Here is a 20,436-nt window from a genome sequence, read left to right as displayed (position 1 = left end):
TTAAACATCTATTAAGTTCTTACTATATGCCAGGCTACACTTTCCTGTTTTGTTGGCTATTCTGTATGTTAGAAACCATCTCTTAGTTTCCAAATAAATTCTCTAAATTTGCATCTCTTTTCATCATTTCTTCATTTTGTATTTGTCCCTTCACATTTTCTCTAGTTGAGTAGACAAACTAAGTTTATGACTTCAACAACTTAATTAGAATTTAAGTTCCATGAGAGTAGGACCTTTACCTCCCTTGTTCACCACAGCACCCTACTGCTCCCAGGGGTGCCTAGTACGTAGGACTACAGTTCAGTAAATGTTTGTTGAATAAATGAATGTTGTAAAACCTGGCATTGGAGGTTCATATCTTTATGCACTGTTAATATGAAAATACCTTTGAAAGGATAACACTAATTAAACCATTAACAACATGAATTAATTTATAATAGCTAACAATAATTATATGCCAGATATTGTTATAAATATATTACCTCACTTAATATTCATATATTTATCTCATTTAATATTTTTCTTTAAAAAAAGTTATTTATTTATTTTTTTAATTTTAGCTGTGTCTGGTCTTAGTTGTGGCGCACAGACTCCAGAGCACACGGGCTCAATAGTTGTGGCATGTGGACTCTCTAGTTGTGGTGCAGAGGCTCAGTAGTTGCGGTGCGCGGACTTAGTTGCGCTGCGGCATGTGGGATCTTAGTTACCTGACCAGGGGTCGAACCTGGGTCCCCTGCATTGGAAGGCGGATTCTTAATCGTTGGACCACCAGGGAAGTCTCCTCATTTAATCTTTACAAGACTCCTATGAGGTATATATTAATATTCTTGTTTTCAGATGAGGAAACTAAGGCACAGAGTGAATAATTAGTTTGTCTGAAGTCACATAGCTAGTAGCGGGTAGAGACAGTTTTTTTGGGGGGTGGGTAGAGACATTTTGATTGCTGGCAGTCCGTCTACACAAATTTTTTTTTTTAGGAGTTTTTTTTTCTTTTTTTAAATTAACATATAGTTGATGTACAATATTATATGTTTCAGGTGTACAACATAGTGACTCACAATTTTAAAGGTTATATTCCATTTATAGTTATTATTAAATATTGGCTGTATGCCCTTTGTTGTACTATAGATCCTTGTAGCTTATTTATTTTATATATAGTAGTTTGTAGCTCTTAATCCCCTACCCTTATCTTGTCTCTCCCCTCTTCCTTCTCCCTACTAGTAACCACTAATTTGTTTTCTATATCTGTGAGTCTGTTTCTTGTTTGTTACGTTCAGGAGTATGTATTATTTTTTAGATTCCACATATAAGTGATATCATATATTGTTTGTCTTTCTCTGTTTGACTTATTTCACTTAACATAATACCCTCCAAGTCCATCCATGTTTTTGCAAATGGCAAGTTTCATTTTTATGGCTGAGTAGTATTCCGTTGTATATATGTACTACATCTTCTTTATCCATTTGTCTGTTGATGGACACTTAGGTTGCTTCCATATCTTGGCAATTGTAAATAATGCTGCTATGAACATTGGAGTACAAGTATCTTTTGAATTAGTGTTTTGTTTTGTTTTTTTTGGATAAATTCCCCCGAGTGGGATTGCTGGGTCATATGGTACTTTAATTTTTAGTCTTTTTTGGGAAACCTCCATACTGTTTTGCACAGTGGCTACGCCATTTTACATTTCCACTAACAGTGTCTGAGGGTTCCTATTTTTCCACATCCTCACCAACATTTATTATTTGTGGTCTTTAGACAGTATTCTTTTTTTTTTTTTTTTTTTTTTGCGATACGCAGGCCTCTCACTGTTGTGGCCTTTCCCGTTGCAGAGCTCAGGCTCAGCAGCCATGGCTCACGGGCCCAGCCGCTCCACGGCATGTGGGATCCTCCCGGACCGGGGCATGAACCCATGTCCCCTGCATTGGCAGGCGGACTCTCAACCACTGCGCCACCAGGGAAGCCCTAGACAGTATTCTTAATTACTAAGTTATAAGACTTTCTCCATTGTGACTTAAAGTCACTTCCTACAGAAATGTGGCACAATGGATACTTTTTGAGGAGGAGGAGGGTGGGGTATTGTCTTTTTTAGTAGATGAAGAAGGTGAAATACCACGTCCAACAGCCAGGATGGCACAGTTGCTTGGATGGAGAAGTGAGTGCAAGGTGCTGAAAAAGCTGCTGGAAGAGTGTTGCAGTTCCTAAAATCGTTTCTATAACTTCTTGTATTCTTTCTTCATAGTTGTTTTTCACCTCTTTAAACAACTTTTACTGGAATCCTTAACTCTTACTGGAATCCTTCTCCTAGCTTTTCATACCCCATTATTGTCCCTTTTTGATGAACTTCTTGAATTTGGCTTCAGAGACACTGCATTGCTTGTTCTTTCTCACTGACTCTTCCTTCTTTGTTCCTTAGGCCTGCTCATTTTCTTTTTCTTGTTCATTATGCTTCTCCTTTTCTAGTCTCACTCCTGGGACTGGAGCTCTTAATTGATTAATTAATTAGTAAGCCAGTCAACTTCCTTCATTTCTATTTGCCCACCTACCTGCCTCAATTAAACATTTATTTGGTAACTACTGTATCTCCTTCCCTCATTTATCTTTTATATATTGAAGACTCTCTAAAATTTTTATTCCTGTCTTCTCACATAAGCTTCTTTTCCTGTATTTTCATCTATTTAAAAAAAAACTTTATTTGAATAACTGTAACATGTTATTTATATATATATATATATATATATATATAGTCACTAGTATTTCCTTCAGATCTGCTGACCTTCCTAACTTTTCTGTATCTTTTGTGACTATTGCAGTTTTTCCAGTTCCCCAGGTTAAGCAATTAGATGTGTTTGGATTCTTTTATGTATTTATCTGATTTGTTATCACATCTTGTTTTTTTTTGCATTTAAAAAAAGCATTTTTAAACATATAAGGATATTAAAACATATAAAACATTTTAACCATATAAAATATATACCCAAAATAGATGTATTTATTAATTTTTTAAAATTGATCTTTATTGGATTATAGTTGCTTTACAATGTTGTGTTAGTTTCTGCTGTACAGCAAAGTGTATCAGTTATACATATATGTATATCTACTCTTTTTTAGATTCTTTTCCCATATAAGTCATTACAGAGTATTGAGTATAGTTCCCTGTGCTATATAAGTAGGTTCTTAATTAGTTATCTGTTTTATATATAGTAGTGTGTATATGTCAATCCCAATCTCCCAAGTTATCCCTCTCCCCCTTTCCCCCTTGGTAACCATAAGTTTGTTTTCTACATCTGTGATTCTTAAAATATATTTATTTAAACATATATATGTTAAAAATTATTTTAATAAAAATTACCCATGCATATATTTAATGACTTAGTGTTACATGATTTGTTATAAAAACAGCAGTCCTCTACCCCTTCTCTCAGCTTCTTCTCCCCAGTGACATCCATTTTTATTTCTTTTAACCAAACTTTTAACTTTTGATTAAATAAAATGTCCCAGAAGTAAAAGGCAAGAGTTTTCAAATTGAAGGAGCCAGAACAATGAATGAAAAACTCACCCACTCAAGGCACATTATTATGAAATTTCAGCATCAGATACAAAGAGTATCCTATAAGCTCCAGAGAGAAGAAAATTGGTCAGTTAAAAATAAGAAGGGGGCTTCCCAGGTGGCACAGTGGTTGAGAGTCTGCCTGCCGATGCAGGGGACACGGGTTTGTGCCCCAGTCCGGGAAGATCCCACATGCCGCGGAGCAGCTGGGCCCGTGAGCCATGGCCGCTGAGCCTGCGCGTCCGGAGCCTGTGCACCGCAGCGGGAGAGGCCACAGCAGTGAGAGGCCCGCGTACCGCAAAAAAAATAAATAAATAAGGAATCAGATTAGTTTTGCTTCTCAGTAGTCACACTGGAAGATAGATGACAATGGAGCAATGCCTTCAAAATTCTGAGGGAAAGTAATCTCCAACTCAGAATTCCATACCTAGGCAAACTATCAGTTAGTGAAGTGGAAGAAAGATATTTTCACATACCCAAGGTCTCCCTTATACTCTTTCTCAGGAACTTACTAGGGGATGAGATTTACCAATAGGCGAGAGTAAACCAAGAAAGAGGAAACATGGAATACAGGAAAGAAGCAGTACAACAGGATACATCCATTTTGCATACATTGCTGTTAGTTACCCTGTTTTCAGTATTGTAACCTCACTTTCAAATTTGTCTGGTGTTCCCCAGTCCAGAGGACCTCTGGTTTACACTCTTCAGAGAATAAATCAGTTTTTTGACTGGGTGGTGGAGGGGCATTTTCCCTGCTGGAAGGGACAGGGAGAGGATCTGGGAATCCACCTGCTGCTTAAACAGATATCAAACTAATCCTTTTTATTTTAGCTTTCATTTGCCCTGCCTTCTACACCCCACACCTCATTTTTGATTAGTCTCTTTTCCCTGCTTCTATTCAAATTTTAAATCTGTCAAATTAATCTTTTAACTTACATTTTCTTCTTGTCACTCTGACTTAATATATTTTGTCTTTCAGTTGCTTATTGAATCAGATTTAAGATTTCATCTTGGCATTCAAGGCCTTCTTACAGTTGGCTAGCATTTGACATCTTATATTTTCTCCTGAATACAGACTCTGCTCTTTACGGGCCTGTTTCCCTACACCTCCTCACAGCTATGTTCATACCTCCCTTTATGATTTGCTCATGTTCTTTTGTCTATGTGGAATGTCTTTTTCCTCTTCTTTAGTTTTTCTGAGGTCCAGCTTGACCAACTTTTCTGAAACTTCCTGGCTGGCTGGCTGGCTGGCTGGTAGCTTTATTTCCTTTAGTTTTTCCTTCCTGTTGAGTACTTTCTCTGTGCTAGGGAGTGTGTCAGACCTTAATTTAAACCATCTCAATTATCTTTTTTTTCTCTAAATTTCTCTATCCTTTAGATCCCATAAAAACCTATTATTGAAAGTATGGAATTTATTTTTTATGGGAAAATTTTGTTTTTTCTTAGGAAAGTTACATATATTAGCTATTTAAAATTTAACTGGAAAAAGTTAATAGTAATAACATATAAAGTAAACTCAGTTTTACTAATGATAGAGAAATCCACATCAAACCAACAATGATAATCATTTTATACCTGGAAAATTAGTAAAAATTTGAAGATTGCTAAGGTCCAGTGCTGTTGGAGGTATGGATAATTTGATACCATTGGTGAGGTTCTTAATTGGTATGACCTTCTTGGAGGGTAATGGGCAGTTTTAAATATGCTCCTTTAGATCCAGCGAGTCATTTTTAGAAATTTTTTAGTTGTAGGTAATACTGGCATCTTTGCTTAAAGATATACAAGGATATTCATTGAAACATTATTTATGATAATGATAGTTTGAATGTCATAAATGTGTACGTTTGTACTATGAAATACTGTATAACTTAAAAAGAATGAGCTAACAGTATTTATTGACATGATATACCTTCCAAGATACATTGTTAATTGGAAAAAAATAAAAGTTTCAGAATAAATATAATATGGTCCCTCTCCTTTGTTATGTAAAAATTGCTAAAACCCTGTAATATATGGTGTATAGAAAAAGGTCTGGAAGGATTCGTATCAAAATGTTAACAGCAGTTTCCCATGGGGGAAGCTGGGGTATATGTGTGGAGGATTTTACTTTTGACTGTTTGCTTCTGTATTGAGTATTTTTAGAGACGTCTACATCTGAGTTTCTGTATATCCATATTTTAATATATTACTTTTGTAATGTAAAAATTAGTAATGGCAAAACCAGTTAACAAATTGGTGTTCGATATATTTTTACAGAGCTACTATTCAAGGCGTACTTTACAATGTGTCAGGCACTATTCACGTGCAGTATCTAATTTAATCTTCCCCAAAGGTAGGTACTGTCATTAGCTACATTTTACAGATAAACCCTGAGAGATTAAATAATTTGCCCAAGGTCATACGTAGTAAGTGGTAACCCTAGGATTGGAATCTAGATTTATCTCACTTTAGAGTTTGATTTGTGTTCTCTAAGATTTTCAACGCATGCCACACACATAGACACATGCACATACATTTTCTTTTTAAAAAATTGGGATCACGCATTTCCTGATTGTAAAAGTAATATATGTTTAATGTAAAAGAGAAAACGAAATGGATATGTAGAAAATCAAATATAGGAGTCTCTAAATGCCATCCCATAGATAACGACTGTTAATAGTTTATTGTGTAACATTTGCTCACTCCATTCTAGCCACGATGTCATCCACACCATTTCTAGAACTTAGGCATGCTCTCACCTCTGGGTCTTTGCACTCTGCCTGGAATGCATTTTTCCCAGATACCTGCATGGTTTGTTCCTTTACCTCCTTCTGACCTTTCCTTAAATGTTAACCTTTTCAGCGAGGTCTTCCCTCAGCATCTAAAATTGCTGGAACCTTTATGTATTTCTGAGTTGACTCCCCTAGTTTATTTTTCTCCACATTTATCACTATATAACATATCGTTAGGTCAAACCAAATGAAATGACTATCCATTTTTTACCTATAAAATGTCAGTTTCGGGCTTCCCTGGTGGCGCAGTGGTTGAGAGTCTGCCTGCCAATGCAGGGGACACGGGTTCGTGCCCCGGTCCGGGAGGATCCCACGTGCTGTGGAACGGCTGGGCCCGTGAGCCATGGCCGCTGAGCCTGCGCGTCCGGAGCCTGTGCTCCGCAACGGAAGAGGCCACAGCAGTGAGAGGCCCGCGTACTGCAAAAAATAAATAAATAAATAAAATGTCAGTTTCATATTATCAACCCATTTTATATTTTAATCATTTCTCAATTTATCTTTCTCTTCCACTAACATGTAAAAAAAGTTAGGATTTTTGTCTCTTTTATTTATTGTTCTATCTCTAGGGCCTGCAACAATGCCTGGCATATAATAGGCATGCACTAAATAGAAATGAATTCTTCCAGGCTTTTGTTATGCATATAACCTTTATAAAGGATTATATTATATATAATTTTCTGTAGCTTATTTTTCCATATCATATATGGTGAATAACTTTCCATTTCAATCATATAGATCCACCTCAAAAATTTTTTTATATATTGAAATTTTTTTATTGTGGCAAAATACACATAAAATTTGCCTTTTTAACTTTTTAAAAATTTATTAACAATTTTTATTTTATTTATTTCTTTTTGGCTGTGTTGGGTCTTCGTTGCTGCACACAGGCTTTCTCTAGTTGCGGCAAGCGGGGGCCACTCTTTGTTGTGGTGTGCGGGCCATCCATCACGGTGGCCTCTCCTGTTGTGGAGCCCGGGCTCTAGGCACACGGGCTCAGTAGTTGTGGCTCACGGGCTCTCAAGCGCAAGCTCAGTAGTTGTGGCGCACGGGCTTAGTTGCTCTGCGGCATGTGGGATCCTTCTGCACCAGGGAACAAACCCGTGTCTACTGCATTGTCAGGCAGACTCCTATCCACTGCGCCACCAGGGAAGCCCCTAAAATTTATTTTTAATTGAAGTGTAGCTGAATTACAATGTTGTGTTAATTACTGATGTACAGCAAAATGACTCAGTTACACCATTATATGTACATTATTTTTCATATTCTTTTTAACTATTTTTAAGTGTACAGGTCAGTGGCATTAGTATAGTCACATTGTTATGCAGCCATCACCACCATCCACTTCCAGAACTTTTTCATCTTGCAAAATTAAAACTCTGTACTTATTAAACAATTACTTCCTGTTCCCCAGTCCCTCCAGCCCACGCCGCCATTCTACACTCTATGAATCTGACTATTCTAGGTACCTTATATAAGTGGAATCCTGCAGTATTTGTCTTTTTGTGACTGGATTATTTCACTTAGCATAATATTTTCAAGGTTCATCCATGTTGTAGCATGTTGCAGAATTTCCTTCTTTTTAAAGGCTGGATAGTATTCCATTGGATGTATATGCTATGTATTTAAAGATCCATTCATCTTGATCAACACTGGGTTGCTTCTTCCTCTTGGCTTTTGTGACTAATGCTGCTTTGAACCTGGGTGTTGTACAAGTGTCTTTTCAAGACCCTACTTTCAAATTTCAGTTCTTTTTAGTATATGCCCAGAAGTGGAATTGCTGGATTATATATTCATTGTAGTTTTAATTTTTTGAGGAATTTCCATACTATTGTCAATAGTGGCTGCCACTTTTACATTCCTACCAAAAGTGTACAATAGTTTCAATTCCCTCACATCCTTGTTAACACATGTTATTATTTTTTTTATTTTTCATGGTGTCCATCCTAATGGGTGTGAGGTGATATCTCAGTGTAGTTTTGATTTGCATTTCTCTAATGATTAGTGATATTAGGCATCTTTTCATGTGTTTATTGGCCATTTGTATATTTTCTTTGGAGAAACATGTTCAAGTCCTTTGTCCATTTTTTAATTAGGTTGTCTTTTTTTGTTGTTGTTGAGTCATAGGAGTTCTTTATGTATTCTGGATTTTAATCTCATCACACATATGGATCACAACTGTTTTCTCCCATTCTGTGGGTTGCCTTTTTACTCTGTTGATACAGTGTTCTTTGATGCACAAAATTTCTAATTTTGATGAAGTCCAATTTATCTATTTTTTACTTTTGTTGCTTGTGCTTTTGATATATCCAAGAAATTGCCACATCCAGTGTCATGAAGCTTTTTCCCTGTTTTCTTCTATGAGTTGCATACTTTTTGCTCTTACGTTTAGATCTTTGATCCACTTTGAGTTAATTTTTGTATATTAGGTAATGTAAGGAAGGATACAACTTCATTTTTTTTAACATGCAGGTATCCAGTTTTCCCAGCACCATTTGTTGAAAAGATTATCCTTTCCCCATTGAACGGTTGTGACACTCTCGTTGAAAATCGTTTGACCGTATATGTGAGGTTTTATTTCTGGGCTCTGTATTCTATTTTGTTGGTCTATGTGTCTGTCTCTATGCCACTGTCACACTATTTTGATTACTGTAGCTTTGTGATGCATCAACATTATAATGGTGAGTATTTGAGGACTCTCTTTATCCAGTATTAAAGGCAGTTATAATGCTTGGGCATGTAACAAAAGACATGCATAAAAGAGGTTTTGTATTTTGAGTTTAGATGCAGTTTATTATAAATATAATTTGGAGGTAGGTTTTAGGAATAATAAGTAAAATATTAAAAAACACATCCAGGACTTCTCTGGTGGCACAGTGGTTGGGAGTCTGCCTGCCAGTGCAGGGTACATGGGTTCGATCCCTGGCCCGGGAGGATCCCACATGCTGCAGAGCAGCTGGGCCTGTGTGCCATGACTGCTGAGCCTGCGCTCTAGAGCCTGAGAGCCACAACTACTGAGCCCTTGCCCCTAGAGCCGGTGGTCTGCTGCGGGAGAGGCCACAGCAATGAGAGGCCCGTGCGCCACAGGGAAGAGTGGTCCCTGCTCCCCACAACTGGAGAGGCCCCGCGTGTAGCAGCAAAGACACAACGCAGCCAAAAATAAAAATGAGTAAATAGGGCTTCCCTGGTGGCGCAGTGGTTGAGAGTCCGCCTGCCGATGCAGGGGATGCAGGTTCGTGCCCCTGTCTGGGAAGATCCCACATGCCGTGGAGCGGATGGGCCCGTGAGCCATGGCTGCTGAGCCTGCGCGTCCAGAGCCTGTGCTCTGCAACGGGAGAGGCCACAACAGTGAGAGGCCCGCATACCGCAAAAAAAAAAAAAAAAAAGAGTAAATAAATAGGTTTATGAAAAAAAGAAAACACATCCAAAGTGGTTCATATTTTATACAAGGTAGGAATATGATGAATTATTGTTATCAACATTTCTTTTTGAACATTTCATTATCTGTTCAACTTTTAATGCTTCCTTTATCATTTATGTTTTCCTCATTCATGTTTTCAATGACTTAGTTTTATATTATTTCTCCTATTTCAGGAAAGGAAGTCACATTTAGTTAAAATTTATTTATTTATTTATTTGGGTGTGCTGGGTCTTAGTTGTAGCACGCGGGATCTTCATTGCTGCGTGCAGGATCTTTTTTGCAGCATGCGGGATCTTTAGGTGCAGCATGCGGGATGTAGTTCCCTGACCAGGGATCGAACCTGGGCCCCCTGCATTAGGAGTGCGGAGTCTTAACCACTCAACCATGAGGGAAGTCCCGAGAAGTACCTTTTCTATAAATTTGGGAGACTGTGTTGACTAAAATATTTACTATTTTTCTGTAATTTATGTCAAGTTATGATTTTAATAGAAGGTGCTTTTGTTCAGTGCACTAAGAATACTCCTTAACTGTGCTACACTTAACATCACGCTAAGTTCCTCTTCCATTTAAAAGGAGCTAATCTTAGTAAGTTAAATCCAGAGTATGTTAAAAGAATCATACATCATTATTATATTAGGTCCTCAGGCCTGTAGTGACAAATTACCACAAACTAGAGGGCTTAAAACAACAGAAATTTATTCTCTTGCAGCTCTGGAGACTCAGCGTCCGAAATGAAGATATTGGCTGGTTAGGTTCCCTCTTTTCTAGGTTGTAGACACATCACTCCAGTCTCTGTATCCAAATGTCTGTCTCATTACGTTTATAAAAACAGCAGTCATTGGATTTAGAGCCCATCCTAACTCAATATGATCTCCGTCTTCACTAATTATATCTTCAGAGACCCTATTTCCAAGTAAGGTCACATTCTGCGTCTCTGTGGACATGCATTTTTACACTCTTCAGCCCACTACAATTTATTGAGCAAGATTTATTCCAGGAACTCAAGGATTGGTCACCCTGAGAAAACCTATATACTTGGGTCGTTAACAAACTAAAGGGGGAAAAATGATTGTATCAATAAATGCTTTATAAAAACATTTGTTTCTGATTTTTAAAAATCCATTCCTGATTTAAAGAAAAAAAGACTATTAAATCAGAATATGGGAATTCCTGAGCAGTCCAGTGGTTAAGATTTGGTGCTTTGCTGTCACTGCCGTGGGCCTGAGTTCAATCCCTGGTCAGGGAACTAAGATCCCACGAGCTGCATGGCATGGCCAAAAAAAAAAAGTGAGTAAATAAAGAGATTCTTAACCTTTTGTATCACGTGGACCCCTATGACTGGTGACATTTGTTGAACGCTTCTTCAACCTCATTGGGTCATTGTGGGAATAAATGAGAGGCACACAAGTTGCCCAGCACAGTGCCTGGCACACAGTGAAGACATAGAAAAAAATTAGTCATTATTATCACTGATTATCCATGCACTCACTGTAAAGCCAAGGAGTAACACTTTTGCTTCGAGGCTTCAAAAGTTCTTATCACACTTTTTGTGTTGCATCCACTCCTAAATAAAAACCTTCTCTGGTCTGGGCCAAGTTGGAGACCCTGGTGAGGGGCAGAAAGCCTTGCACATGGGAGGAAACTCTGGTGAGCTGGTGGGGCAGGTCCCTAGGCCCCCAGATCACCCTGGCGTGCAGCTTGCTCTCCCTGTTGAACCCATAGAATGTTGTTCAGAGTGTAAATAACACTACATAGTATTTTGAAAAATCAATTCTATTAAAAATATAGCTATCAGAATATAAAAAATTACAAATTTGTAATACAAAAATTAATGTTTCTTCATTAACACAATAAATAAGATGTAGTGACAAGTCTAATAATTGCCATATTCTCAAAGTAGTATTGAATGTAACAGTAATTCTAGATATCTGTAATAACTGTCATGTGATATCTGATTTTATTGATGACAAAATCACAGATACTGCTAAAACTACTGTTATACTGTACTTTCATGATTGAAGGAAATGCTAAATTTCAGCTAGAGATTAATGAAAGTAAAGAAAGAAAATTGTTCTTCATCCAAGTTTACCGGTGGATTTTATCCATTGACACACAGATTAAGAACCCTTGCAATAATGCAGTAAGAGAAGGAAACTAATTACTAGTGTAGGGCTTCCCTGGTGGTGCAGTGGTTGAGAGTCCGCCTGCTGATGCAGGGGACATGGGTTCATGCCCCGTTCTGGGAAGATCCCACATGCCGTGGAGCGGCTGGGCCCGTGAGCCATGGCTGCTGAGCCTGTGCGTCCGGAGCCTGCGCTCCGCAACGGGAGAGGCCACAGCAGTGAGAGGCCTGCGTACCGCAAAAAAAAAAAAAAGACTGTTTGCTTTTTTACTGTTGAGTTTTGAGAGTTCTTTTTATATTCTAGATACAAGTCCTTTGTCCTTTGTTGCAATGTTTTTCCCACTCTGTAACTTGTCTTTTGATCCTCTCACAGTCTTTCACAGAGCAAAAGTTTTTCATTTCAGTGATGTCCTTCACAGAGCAAAAGGTTTTCATTTCAGTGATGTCCAGTTTGCCAGTTTTTCCTTTCGTGGATCATGCTTATGGTACCAAGTCTGAGAACTCTTTGACTAGCCCCTAGATCCTGCAGATTTTGTCCTATTTTTTTTTAAATTTATTTTTATTTATTTATTTTTGGCTGCGTTGGGTCTTCATTGCTGCGTGTGGGCTTTCTCTAGTTCCGGCGAGCGGGGGCTACTCTTCGTTGCCGTGCGCGGGCTTCTTATGCGGTGGCTTCTCTTGTTGCCGAGCACAGGCTCTAGGTGCACAGGCTTCAGTAGTTGTGGCACGTGGACTCAGTAGTTGTGGCTCACGGGCTCTAGAGCGCAGGCTCAGTAGTTGTGGCACACGGGCTTAATTGCTCTGCGGCATGTGGGATCTTCCCAGACCAGGGATCGAACCCGTGTTCTTTGCACTGGCAGGCGGATTCTTAACCACTGCGCCACCAGGGAAGTCCGACTCCTGTGTTTTTTTCTAAAAGTTACATAGTTTTACACTTTACATATAAGTCCATGATCCATTTTGATTAATTTTTGTATAAGGGGTCAAGGTTCATTTTTTGGCCTATGGATGTCTAGTTGCTCTAGCACCATTTGTTGAAAAGGCTATCTTTCCTCCATTGAATTGCTTTTGCACTTTTGTCAAAATCATTTGGGCATATTTGTGTGGGTCTGTTTCTGGGTTCCATCGATCTAAGTGTCTATCCCTTTGCCAGGGCCACACAGTCTTAATTGCTGTAGCTATATTAGAAGTCTTTCAGGTAGATTTTTCTCCCACTTTTTCTTTGTTTTAGCTATTATAGTTTCCTTACCTTCCTGTATAAATTTTAGAATGGTCATGTTTAATTTTTTATTTATTTTTATTTTTTTTGTGGTACACGGGCCTCTCCCTGTTGTGGCCTCTCCCGTTGCGGAGCACGGGCTCCGGACGCGCAGGCTCAGTGGCCATGGCTCACGGGCCTAGCCTCTCCGTGGCATGTGGGATCTTCCCGGACCGGGGCATGAACCTGTGTCCCCTGCATCGGCAGGCGGACTCTCAACCACTGCGCCACCAGGGAAGCCCCATGTTTAATTTTTTTTTTTTTTTTTTGGGTACGCGGGCCTCTCACTGCTGTGGCTTCTCCCGTTGCAGAGCACAGGCTCCGGACGCGCAGGCTCAGCGCCCATGGCTCACGGGCCCAGCCGCTCCGCGGCATGTGGGATCTTCCTGGACCGGGGCACGAACCCGTGTCCCCTGCATCGGCAGGCGGACTCTCAACCATTGCACCACCAGGGAAGCCCTAATTTTTAAAAAAAATTTTTTAGTTAAAAACATTTTTTTTAATACAATTAGTTTTTTAGTTTTTTTTTTTTTTTACCATTAGTTTTTTTTTATTTTTGGCTGCGTTTGGTCTTCATTGCTGTGTGCAGGCTTTCTCTAGTTGCGGCGAACAGGGGCTACTCTTCATTGCAGTGCACAGGCTTCTCATTGCAGTGGTTTCTCTTGTTGTGGAGCACGGGCTCTAGGCATGCGGGCTTCAGTAGTTGAGGCACATGGGCTCAGTAGTTGTGGCTTGCAGGCTTAGTTGCTCCGTGGCATGTGGGATCGTCCCAGTCCAGGGATCGAACCTGTGTCCCCTGCATTGGCAGGTGGATTCTTAACCACTGTGTCACCAGGGAAGTCCCTAGAATGGTCATGTTTATATCTTCAGAAACATCTGGGTAGAATTTTGATAGGAATTGCATTAAACCTGTTTATCAGTTTGAAGAGAATTAACATCTTTTGTTGAGCCTTCCAATCCGTGAACATGGTATGTCTCTCCATTTATTTAGGTCTTTGGTTCTTTGATCAGCATTCTTTCAGCATACAAATCTTGTGCCTGTTTGATAGATTTATACTTAAATATTTTTTCTTTTTTGAAGTGGTTATGAATGGTTTTATAGTTTAAATTTTGATGCCCATGTGTTAATTGCTAGTATATAGAAACACAATTGATTTTTGTATATTTATTTTGTATACTGCAACTTCGTTGAATTCACTTATTTGTTCTAGGAGGGTTTTTTGTTTGTTTTGGTAGATTCCTTAGGATTTTCTGCAAAGACAATCATGTAATCTGCAAATGGGGGCAGTTTTATTTTTTCCTTTCTGATCTGTATGCCTTCTATTTCCTTTTCCTGCACTTTTGCACAGGCTAGAACTTCCCACACTATGTTTAAATAAGTGATGAGAGTGAACATTTTTTCCTAGTTCCCAAATCTTAGGGAGAAAACATTGTCTTTCACCATTAAGTATATTAGCAGTAGTTTTTTTTTCTTTCTTTTTGTAGATACTTTTATCAAGGTGAGGACGTTTCACTTTATTTTAATTTTTCTATGTTTTTATCAGAATGGGTATTGAATTTTAGCAAATACTTTTTATGCATAGGCTGATATGATCATGTTATTTTTCTTCTTAGCCAATTAATATGTTGATTGATTTCAAGTATTGAACCAGTTTACTTCCCTTGAATAAAACACATGGTCATGTTGTATAGTTCTTTAGCTATTGCTAAATTCTGTTTGCTAAAATTGCTAAATTTTATTTACTAATATTTTGTTAAGGATTTTTGCATCTATTTTCATGAGGAACATTGATCTCTAGTTTTTGTTTTGTTTTTCTACTGTCTTTGTCTGGTTTTTGTATCAGGGTAATACTAGCTTCAAAAGATGAATTGGTAAGTGTCCCCTTCCTCAAATAGTTTCTGGAGGAGATTGTGTAGCATTGCTGTTAGTTCTTTAAATGTTTGGTCGCATTCTCCAGTGAAATCAGCTAGACCTAGAATTTTTTTTTTTTGAGAGTGCTTAAATTATGAATTCAGTTTTCTAATAGGTATGAGCCCATTCATATCAACTATTTTGTGTTTGAACAGTTGTTTTAGTTTGTATTTTTTAAGGAATTGATCCTTTTGGTCTAAGTTGTCAAATTTATGTGTGTAAGTTTTAGTATTCCTAATTATCTCTTAGATTTCTTCAGGGTCTCTAGTGATATCCCTGGGTTTTTTTTCCTGATTTTGGTAGTTTGTGTGTTGTGTGTCTTGCTAGAGGTTTGTCAATTTTATTGATCTATTTAAAGAATTCTTTGTTTTATTTTTAAATTGTTTTTCTGTTTTAAAATTTTATTATTTTGTGTTTTCCATTATTTCTTTCCTTTTGCTTGCTTTGCGTTTATTTATTTATCCTAGGTTCTTGAGGTGAAAGTTTAGATGATTTATTTGACTTTTCCTCTTTTCTAATATAGCATTTTAATGACTATAGCTTCTGGGGTGTCCCACAAATTTTACCATCTTGTAATTTCATTAAAATTTTTAAAAATAAATTTATTTATTTATTTATTTTTGTCTGTGTCGGGTCTTCGTTGCTATGCATGGGCTTTCTCTAGTTGCAGCGAGTGGGGGCTGCTCTTTGTTGTAGTGCGTGAGCTTTTCATTGCAGTGGCTTCTCGTGTTATGGAGCACGGGCTCTAGGCACACGGGCTTCACTAGTTGTGGCACAGGGGTGGGCTCAGTAGTTGTGGCTTGCGGGCTGTAGAGTGCAGGCTCAGTAGTTGTGGTGCACGGACTTAGTTGCTCCGCGGCATGTGGGATCTTCCCGGACCAGGGCTTGAACCTGTGTCCCCTGCATTGGCAGGCGGATTCTTAACCACTGCGCCACCAGGGAAGTCCCTCATTTTAATTTTAGTTCACTGTACTTTTTATTCCCTTTGAGACTTTCTCTTTGACTGATTATTTAGAAATGTGTTATTTAATGTCCAAGTGAATGGAGATTTTCCTGTTATCTTTCTGTTACTGATTTCTAAATAGTTTGATTCCACTGTGGTTGGAGAATCCAATCTATGATTATTTTATTTATTTGTTTGTTTTTTAAATTTTTGGCTGCACTGGGTCTTCCTTGCAGCGTGCGGGCTTTTCGTTGTGGGTTTCTCTCTAGTTGCGGGCTCAGGAGCATGCGGGCTCAGTAGTTGTGACACGCAGGCTTCTCTCTAGTTGTGGCTCGCAGTTTTGGTTGCCTCGTGGCATGTGGGATCTTAGTTCCCCAACCAGGGATCGAACCCACATCCCCTGCATTGGAAGGCGGATTCTTCACCACTGGACCACCAGGGAATTCCCGCAATTCTTTTATACTTGTTGAGGTTTGTTTAAAGGCCCAGGATATGGTCTATCTTGGTATATGTTCTGGGGACACTTGAAAAGAATGTATATCTGCTGTTGTTGGGTGTAGTGTTTTTATAAATGTTAATTGGACCCTGTTGATTGAGGTATCATTGAGAACTTCTATATCTTTGCTGATTTTCTTTTTTCTTTTAAGTTCTCTTTAATACTTATTTATTTTATTTTGGCTGTGTTGACTCTTAGTTGAGGTATGCCAGATCTTTGTTGGCGGCATACCGGATCCTCCCCTGCGGTGCGGACTCCTCGTTGTGGCGCGCGAGCTTCTCTGTAGTGGCGCGTGGGTTGCAGAGCGTGTGGGCTCTATAGTTGTGGCGTGTGGGCTCCAGAGCTTGTGGGCTCTGTAGTTTGCAGCACGTGGGCTCTCTAGTTGTGGCCCGCATGCTTAGAAGTTGCAGCGCGCAGGCTTAGTTGCCCCGCAGCATGTGGGATCTTAGTTCCCTGACCAGGGATCAAACCCACGTCCTCTGCATTGGAAGGTGGATTCTTAACCCCTGGACCACCAGAGAAGTCCCTGTTTAGCTATAGGTCTGCTGGTGACAAATCCTCCTTAGTTTTCCATCATCAGAGAATGTGATTTCCCACTCATCTCTTAAACTTTTTTTTTAATTTTTAAAAATTTTAAAAATTTTATTTAATTTTGGCTGAAGCAGAAGTAGTATATGACATTTAATAAGAAAATTTTGTAAAATAAATTAATGGAGAATGGAGGACTTTCCTATTAGATAATTCAAATGTACTATAAAGCTGTAGTTATCAAACATGTTCAGTATTGACATAGGAGCTGGAAAATATATTAATACAGAATAAAAGTATAGAAAGAGATCAATTATTTGCAGACACCTAAAAGTAAAGTAAAGTAAGTAAAGTAGTAAAGTAAAAGTAAAGTAGTAAAGGAGTCATTTCCGATAAGTGAGGAAAGGATGGATTATCCCATAAATGATATTAGAATAATTATCTAACCATGTGTAAGAAAATAATCAGAGTCCTGCCTTATGCCAGGTAGGCATAAGTAGTAAATTCCATATGGATTAAAAATCTAAATGTGAAACACAAAAGTATTATAAGAAAATATAGAAATAATCTCGAGGGTGGGGAGCTTTCCTAAGTAAGACAGAAATCCCGGAATTATTTAGGAAAACACTGATAAATTTTACAGCATAAAATTGTGAAATGTTATATATTTAAAGGCTAAGGTAGGTGATGAAAAATATTTGTAATACATAACAGGCATTTATTATCTTTTATATATTGATATCCTTTAATATCCTTTATATACTGATAGATCTTACAAATTCATTAGAAAAAGATATTCAGTATAAAAATATTAAAGATATGAAGAGTCAACTCATTGATTTCAGATGACTAATGTAAAAAGATACAAGAATTACAACAAATACTGTACCATTTTTACCTGTCAGGTTTGGTGAAATTAAAAAGTATAATATGCAGTTCTGGTGAGGGAAATAGGTACTCTCATATCCTGTTAGTGGGAGCAAAAATTGTAGCAGGCTTTCTGGAACATAATTAGCCATGACCAAATGTGCCTGTTTTTGATCAGAGAGATAGGTGTATATAATCTGAGGGAAAAAATAAGAAATAAAATGAGCTCAACTTAAAAAAAAAACACATTTGTTTATTTATTTGGCTGCACTGGGTCTTCGTTGCAGCACGTGGGATCTAGTTCCTTGACCAGGGATCAAACCCGGGCCCCCTGCATTGGGAGCGCAGAGTCTACTGGACCACCAGGGAAGTCCCTACTCTATATAGTTTTTTTTTGAGTATTGGAATTTAGGTGATTTTTTAAATTTTGGGTTTTTTTTGTATTTTCCAAAAAAAATAAATCAGAGGAGCTAAGTTATGTATATTTGTTGCATTAGTGAAATATGTAAACCAATTTGTGTGTGTGTTTTAGATTAATATTATGTCACTATTACCAGCTTTTAAAAGAGAAGGCTATAGAATATAGTGCTACCTCTTCCAAACTGTATGAAGTTGGGGGAATTGAAGTGTAGGGAAATCTTTTCTCAGGGTAAGAATTCAAGAAAAGCAGCCTGGACGTGAGCATTTGGGTTTTCTAGCAAACTCCTGAGATTTTATCCATAGCTTGAGCCTTTCTTCTAGCCAGTTTGATGATGATGATAAGCAAGAACAATCTTTTTAAAATCTGTATTTCTGTTTTTCTCTGACAGAAATGACATCAGATGTACCATCACTGGGTCCAGCCATTGCCTCTGGAAACCCTGGGCCTGGAATTCAAGGTGGAGGAGCCATTGTCCAGAGGGCTATTAAGCGGCGACCAGGGTGAGTTTGAGTGTACTATGTTACAAATGTCTCTCCTTTAAACCAGCCTGATTTTGTTAGTCGCTGAACCATCTATTCCTAACCCTCTCACTTCTTCTGGCTACTTACTACACTCCTATCAGATAACTTTCTTTAATCCCTGGATTTTTCTTTGTATGGAATTGATGTCTTTATCTTAGTTTCTTACAAGCAGTTTTATTTTGTTTTTTAAAACAAAAATCTCTAAGAGGTAAAGGACTCTGGCTAAGCCCAAAGATTTCACCATTGCTGAGAAAATTTCACTGCTTTCATTAAGCTTTGTATCTGCATTCTCAAAATTTTTTGGTAGGCCTTTTTTTTTTTCTTGGCTGCGTTGGGTCTTCGCTGCTGCACTTGGGCTTTCTCTAGTTGCAGCAGGCAGGGGCTACTCTTAGTGGCGGTACATGGGCTTCTCATTGCGGTGGCTTCTCGTTGTGGAGCACGGGCTGTAGGTGCGTAGGCGTCAGTAGTTGCAGCACACGGGCTTAATAGTCACGACACAAGGGCTCTAGGGCGCGCGGGCTTCAGTAGTTGTGGTGCTCAGGCTCCGTAGTGGTGGCTTGCGGGCCCTAGAGCGCAGGCTCAGTAGTTGTGGTGCACGGGCTTAGTTGCTCCATGGCATGTGGGATCTTCCCAGACCAGGGATCGAACCTATGTCCCCTGCATTGGCAGGTGGATTCTTAACTACTGTGCCACCAGGGAAGTCCCTGGTAGGCTTTTTACTTTTCTGAATTTAGAGAATGCTGAACTGTAGAATATGTCTCCTTTAAGTTATTGATCTGTTGCCTTGCTTGGAACCTAGAGTCCATTTAGTTCCAAAATTATTTATTAGATGCCTCATTAGTGTAAGTCATTGTGCCGATTGCTACTAGGATACAGAGGTAAATAAGGCACAGTCTTCGTCTTTTAGTTGCTTATGTTCTGAAAGGGATAATCACTACATGCATAAATATAATTCAAGATAGAATATGCCAGGTTTGCTAAGAAAGGAGCAGATACACTGCTGTGTGTTCCAGTGTATGGGAATACCACCATTGGTTGTTAGAAATTGGGAAAGGCTTCAGAAAAGAGGTTGCTTTAGAAAGGCCTGGAAGAATGGGTAGTATTTTACCTACTTTTTAAAGTATTAAAGTATTGAATTTCTTTTTCTTTCTTTTTCTTTTAATAATTATGTAGCTAGTGTTATAACTAGTCTTTAAGTTTCCTCTTACCAGTAGTAATGAAAGAGTGATCCCTGGGTTAAGGTGTTAACATGAGTAACATATTAAGACTTGCTATGTCTCCAAGAGCTTTATACATTTTAACTCATTTACTGAGGTATCTGGTGAATAAGTAACTTACCCAAGGTTTTGAAGCTAATAAGTGGAAGATCTATGATATGAACCTTGGGAGGTTAGCTTTTATTGTCTACTCTCTTAAACACAGTGTTATGGTTATATATAATAGCAAACAATTAGAAGCAGTATTATCAAAATTAGGGGATTGATTGAGAAAGTTGTATTGAAAATGTACAGCTATTAGAAGTGACAAATATGTATTGGTACAGAAAAATGTTTACAGTATATTGAGAAAAGAGGTTACAGGGGCTTCCCTGGTGGCACAGTGGTTAAGAATCCGCATGCCAATGCAGGGGAC

The 20,436-nt window shown here is 38.4% G+C and overlaps 1 protein-coding gene and 1 non-coding gene across 7 annotated transcripts in view; one reads left to right on the top strand and one right to left on the bottom strand.

Annotated features, from left to right (window-relative positions):
* ARNT (aryl hydrocarbon receptor nuclear translocator) overlaps positions 1–20,436 on the top strand; it is a 62,559-nt gene that overhangs the window by 4,263 nt on the left and 37,860 nt on the right. For all 6 annotated transcript variants that reach the window (XM_027097764.1, XM_027097762.1, XM_027097766.1 and 3 more), the window contains exon 2: positions 18,672–18,783. In XM_027097764.1, coding sequence (XP_026953565.1) covers positions 18,672–18,783 — 112 coding nt within the window. The remainder of the gene's footprint in view (positions 1–18,671; positions 18,784–20,436) is intronic.
* Positions 10,056–10,128, bottom strand: TRNAR-CCU (transfer RNA arginine (anticodon CCU)). The gene has a single exon. It is a non-coding gene; the product is annotated as a tRNA-Arg (tRNA).

This window comes from Aethalodelphis obliquidens, unplaced genomic scaffold, assembly GCF_003676395.1.
Source record: "Aethalodelphis obliquidens isolate GAN/ISIS:26980383/991018 unplaced genomic scaffold, ASM367639v1 scaffold116, whole genome shotgun sequence".
In the NCBI taxonomy this organism is placed as follows: Eukaryota; Metazoa; Chordata; class Mammalia; order Artiodactyla; family Delphinidae; genus Aethalodelphis; species Aethalodelphis obliquidens.
This window is presented reverse-complemented; position numbering and strand designations above follow the sequence as displayed.